The sequence below is a fragment of the Camelina sativa genome, chromosome 2 (genome assembly GCF_000633955.1).
Source record: "Camelina sativa cultivar DH55 chromosome 2, Cs, whole genome shotgun sequence".
Lineage (NCBI taxonomy): Eukaryota > Viridiplantae > Streptophyta > Magnoliopsida > Brassicales > Brassicaceae > Camelina > Camelina sativa.
Window position 1 is genome coordinate 18,309,260 of NC_025686.1, and position 5,775 is coordinate 18,315,034.

At 37.9% G+C, this 5,775-nt stretch overlaps 1 protein-coding gene and 1 pseudogene across 4 annotated transcripts in view; one reads left to right on the plus strand and one right to left on the minus strand.

The window, feature by feature from the left end:
- LOC104753729 lies at positions 406-2,388 on the minus strand (annotated as a pseudogene).
- Positions 4,192-5,775, plus strand: part of LOC104728828 (putative FBD-associated F-box protein At5g53635) — a 5,359-nt gene continuing 3,775 nt past the window's right edge. For 2 of the 4 annotated variants that reach the window (XM_010447760.2, XM_010447772.2), the window contains exons 1-2: positions 4,192-4,426; positions 4,759-5,727. In XM_010447760.2, coding sequence (XP_010446062.1) covers positions 5,410-5,727 — 318 coding nt within the window. In that variant the 5' untranslated portion in view covers positions 4,192-4,426; positions 4,759-5,409. The remainder of the gene's footprint in view (positions 4,427-4,758; positions 5,728-5,775) is intronic. The other 2 variants (XM_010447775.2, XM_010447767.2) reach the window with 2 other exon arrangements.

Below are 5,775 nucleotides of genomic sequence, written 5' to 3' on the forward strand. Positions count from 1 at the left end.
AAAAAAAAAAAAAAAAAAAAAAAAGAAGTGGTGAAAGTGGGAAGTTTATTTGAGGATCGTGGAAAACAAAGAACTCTAGATCGTGGGTTTTAGATTTTCGTAAAATTTTAAATTGGTTCAGTTTTTTCTTTTTTTACACTGAATCGTTGTTAAAGTTTTTGTTGATTTATTTTCATTTAAAAAAATATATTTTATGTGGCTTGATGTTATTGTACAGGTGACTTGTGATTTATATGATAAAGAATTGTTAGACGACAAATAAATAATAATTGGAATTATAAAATATATTTGACTTGTTAAAGTTATACTATTTGGCTGCGGATTCGCAATCAAAATTTGAAAATTAAGTGCAACAGTTATAGAACTAGCGACAAAAAAAAAAGTAAAGGAGGCGAAACAAAAAGATCAGTGCATAGAACGAGAGTAATGGTTGTCGTTAGGGTTCCGTGTCTGGCTAAAAATCGCCATAGTTCTTCTCAAAGGAGGCTGCAATGGTGCGTTTCTATCACTGTGATGGTTCATGAACACATCGTCTGATACAAAATGCTCATCTCCCTGTAAAACCAACACAACATAATCAAAGTCAAAAATGGTTTCTTCCGGTTCAAGCTACCGATTTGAGTTTGTAAATATATTAACCGGTCTGCTTGCTTTCTTCTTGGTCTTGGGACGGAGAGGCAGTTGATCCTCCCTTAGAACTAGATTCTTGGTGATTCCTTCCCTTCCACCTATAGGGTCTGGTATCGAAAACTGTACAAAGACAGAAGAAGATGATATATGGTTTCTGTTTAAAAGCAGAGTAACAATATGACTCCTGTAAAAATGATAGATGCTCTGTCTTTAACAAAAAAAAAACCAGATGGTTCAACGTACTTTGGTCCCTTGAAGTCTAATCCGTGGCAGAGGCCCAGCTATGATGGTACCATTCTCGTGTACCGTTAACGGGTACCTTACATAGAGTTCTGAGATTAGCGCACCTGGGACAGAAGAGTCTTCCCATTTCAGAAGTTACTGTGTAGCAAACATGGCATTTCCTGACCCACCTTGAAGATCCAAACGCAATAAAGTGTAAGAAAGACATCTTTCACAGCTAAAGAAACTTGAAAGGAAGATCTGATTCATAAAGCCGTACCTGTTTAATTGGCGAATTTGCACTCCTCCGGGTGCAAGCAAACGCAAACCCATTTGAAGAATAACATTTTGCATGGCATAGTCACCAGTTATACAAGCTACACTAGACTCAGATAAGGATCTCAACGACTGCTCGCTGCTACCATCATCTTCCTCAAAGGTATCACTAGCCTCACTAACAACATCGATCCCCTCAGCTTTGACTTCAATATCATTCTCACCATTGCTAAAAGTTGTTTCAGCATTCGTGTCCTCATTATTCTTTCGGATATATTTTGCACACTTTTCAATAGGTTCTTCAGCTTTGTCAGCTGCTAGATCTCGCTGAATATCTTGTTCGGCCAAGGCATTGTAACGTTCCCACTTGGCCTTTCTCCTAAGGAACTTTCTATGAGTACTGCTACTAACCGCAGGTCTCCAGTCACCAGTAGTATCTTCATCATCGTATTCGCCTTGTGACGCATCTATACCTTCCACTACCATCTTACCCGCAAGGTTCACCTCTGTTTTCTTTGGCGTGTATCGCTTCTGATTTATGTCACCTTCTTGCTCATCCTCTGCAATGATATTCATGTCAAGGTCTTGAAGTGGAAGGATTTTGGAGGTCAAGGAGTTTGATTTTTCCTCCTCGGTCTCGTTTTCTAATGCTTCCCACTCCTCCAAGTTAGTCACATTGGAGCCCCAACCAGGTAACTCCTTGTCAGGTAATCTCTTTAGTACCCTAACAGTTTGAATCGGCATAGGAGCATCTCTGAGATGAGATGTTTCGTCCCATGGAACTGAGCCTCGAGTGTGTATGTCAAAGCAATCAATTTGCGATCAACAAGAGAGAGAGAACGCAATTCACCAATGCTCTCAGCAAATTTAATAACTAACCAGTCAGAAGAAAACAATTCAGTGTCAGAGATGCAAAGATAAATCTCATTAAAAAAAACACATGCTACCTTTATTGAGAGATTCAGGAGAAGGTTCCATGGTTTCGATAGTGAAAGGGGTCAAGTTCAGACGACGGCGAGATTCAGGGTCACGAATCTCGGAGAATAATACTTCAGGTACGGTTACGAATCTGTCGGCCAAGTTGGTTAAACTCTGGCGTCCTTCGATGATGACGTTGGCGTCAACAACCGCAATAGATATCCCCTTTGTGGATTTACAGTTTCCGACCAAACCGACCGGAGCTCCGTACGTTTTCGGAGGCTTTGAAGGAGGATCTTTCTTCACTATGGAACTCCACATCGTGGCTGGATTCGGATCCATGGTTGCTTTCGTTATTTGCCGCTAAGAGAGATAGAGAGGGCGAAGAAGAAGATCCAACCTAGGGTTGCTCAAATTACAGCGTCATTTCTTGTTGTTCACTTATCTTAAATGGGTCTCTCTCAGGCCCAAATACAAATTTATGTTTTAATCAACCATTTCATAAATTGAAAAATTATGCAAGAATATTTTCTGGTACGGTAGTACTGTAGTAGGATTCCCATAATGTGTTACGTTTGTGTTCTAAAATACCATTACTACTCATTTTCAAGTTACATAAACCATATAGCTAGATAATCTTATGAACTAAATGCCTAATATCATTTCACTCAACTAGCATATAAGAAAGATGGGTCAGAAGACCTTTCCGATTAAAATAATGTTGTTTGCTTGATGGCTCTATTAGTACGGTTCCAAAGGAACGAAACCAACATCAATTTTTCTCGAACAAAAGTCTCTTAATGAGTCTATGATAATAAGAATGTTACACAAAGACTGGAAAGAAAAAGAAAAAAAAAGTTACGAAACGTAACTAGTGGCGGATCCAGGAATCTTTTTTATCGGGGTCAATTATATTAGCTATAATTTTTTTTTTCATTATAGTCTTCTCTACAAAGTATATGTATATAAATAAAATTTGTCTGAATAATTTTAATTGTTTTTGTAACTATTTTTCTAATTCTTTTGTGATTATAACGTTATTTCCTTCTTTAAAGATACGTAAATATCAAAAGAAAAAGGATGGCATTGCATTTCTCCTGAGGGAGAATCTCCCACTATGGGTGCATCTAATTCTCGCCGTAGCTTGTCACCCCTCCATGCAGAAGTGGAAGCCCTAATATGGGCAATACGCTGTATGATTGGCGCGGATAATGAGAAAGTTGTGTTTCTCACAGACTGTTCTGATTTGGTGAAGATGGTGTCTTCGCTTTCCGAGTGGCCTGCTTTCAAGACATATTTGGACGTTATCGAAGAAGACAAGGATGAATTCCTATCATTTTCTGCAGTCCATATTCCCAGATCACAAAATGGTAGTACGGACAAACTGGCGCGTCGAGCTAGAGTGGAGTCGCATCCAGTCACCTTTATGAACAATTTTCCTTCTAATTGGCTCGTTTGAGCCAATCTTGTATTCTGATGGCAAAAAAAAAAAAANAAAAAAAAAAAAAAAAAGAAAAAGGAAAAATGGATGATAAACTATGTTAACTAGGTAAGCTCTGGTTGTGAAAAAAAAACAGTAATAAAATGTAACAAAATGAGACAAAAGATAGCTTCGATCCAGGATTTGGGGGGTCAAAAAAACAAAGTTCTCTACCAAATCAACCAACAATACATTAGAGATGCTAACCAAAATATCAAATATCTATATTTAAGAGGGGTCAGTTGACCCCCTTCTTTTCAACGTAGATCCGCCAGTGAACGTAACTGTAAATATGTAAAGAACTAGTCCTGAGCATTTGGGTATCAGATCGGATTTGGGTTCGGATTTTCGGATGTAGAGATATAAAACCCGATCGGATATACAACTGATTTTTTAATTTTGATAATTTTTTGGGTAAAGAGACAATGTTGAGAAAGTTTCATAATTATTTGGTATATTTTGCTCATTGGTTACTAAATTGTCCATGCCTCATGGATCTCTTTATATCACAGACTCACAGTTAGAGTGTTAGAAAACTCTTACTAGCAAAAGTTATTAAGCAAACATACAAATTTAATGACCAAGCAAAAGGCTTTGTCTATAGTAGTTTTAGTCAGTTTAATTATATGCTTTTAGAATCCAGTGGAACGAACATGTTTAACAAAACAAAAAAAATCAAACCAATGGAACACAGCACACAGCATAAACGGCAAGGCGTTTGCACTTGAAATTGTGTCAAAAAAAAAAAGAGGAGTTGAAACTCGAAAAGGCGAGAATCCAAGCGCCATTTATCCTCAGACAGTCACAGTGGTCTTAAGGCATTTGGATCGATGGTACTCGTTAAGGCTTAGGAGGAGGGTTCATCAGCTAGATCTGCTGTGGTAATTCAACTCCATTTCGGTATGTTCTTCTTCGTCTTCTTCTTATACTGTGTGATTGATTTTAGTCTGCAGAGTTGTAAGCTTGATTGATTTTAGTTATCTTCAGGAACCTTGATTTTATTTATCATGTAATTGGTTAGTTCACTTGAAAATTTTGAGTATTCCGGCGAGTATGGCTTCTTTCTTGAGAATTTCGATTAGGGGGTATTGAGAATCTATCTGTGCCGTAGTTTCCTGAAAAATATCGATTAGGTAGGTTGTTGAGTCGCTAGCTCTGAAACTTAGGTTTTCAATATTTTTGTATACAATAGATTAGTGTATAATCTAGCTTTGGGTATTCATTATCTTCAGATTGTCTGCCAAAGAAAACAAATGGTTGGTAGAGGGAAAGCGAAACAGGCTCGTTCCAAGAAGTCATCGAGTAGTAGATCCAAGGAAGAAGATAGGATAAGCCAGTTACCTGATCCTTTGATCTGTCACATTCTTTCTCATCTTACCGCAAAGGATGCTGTTAAGACAAGCGGTTTATCCACCAGATGGAGGACTCTCTGGCTTTGGGTTCCAAAATTCGAATTGGAGGATTCCGTAGAATTCGAAGATTTCAATGCCTTTGTGAGTGTCGGTGACCGGTTTTTCGATTCCGGTAGGGTTTCATGCCTAGACAAACTCAAGTTAACTATTATTATAAAGGATGAAGATGTTTATGATACATCCTGTATCACTTCATGGATTGATGTTGCAGTTACGCGTCAGATGCGTCATCTACATATTGAGTGTCATACAGAGTATGCCTTTCCTGAGATGCCTCCAATCTTTTATATCTGCAAGACACTCATACACTTAGATCTCTCTCAAGCGAGCTTCTGTGACTTGTCTAAGCTTTACCATTTCCTTACCTTGTCTTAAGACTATGCATTTAGAAGATATTCTTTATCCTAATGAGGCCACTTTCGAGAGACTTGTCTCATCCTGCCCTGTCTTGGAGGAGTTAAAGATTGTCGGATGTATGCGAAAGTCTTTCGGGTGCTCTCTAGTTCATTGATGAAGCTCAGTATAGAACTATATTTTATTATGCATGAATTTGGTACAGGAGTTGTGATTGATGCTCCCCAACTACGCTTTTTGAGCATCAGAGATGACTTGTCAGAAAGCTTCATAATCAAGAATATGCATTCCACAGTCAAGTTAGATATTTCGCTTGCTTTTGGTTTGGGGAAATACAATGAAGAAGATGTTTTGTCGAAGCGAAGTATGATCCATGATTTTCTCCCCGGGATTTCAGTGGTCAAGGAAATGATCATATCTTGGGACACCTTCATGGTAAATTATATATATATATATATATATATATATATATATATATATATA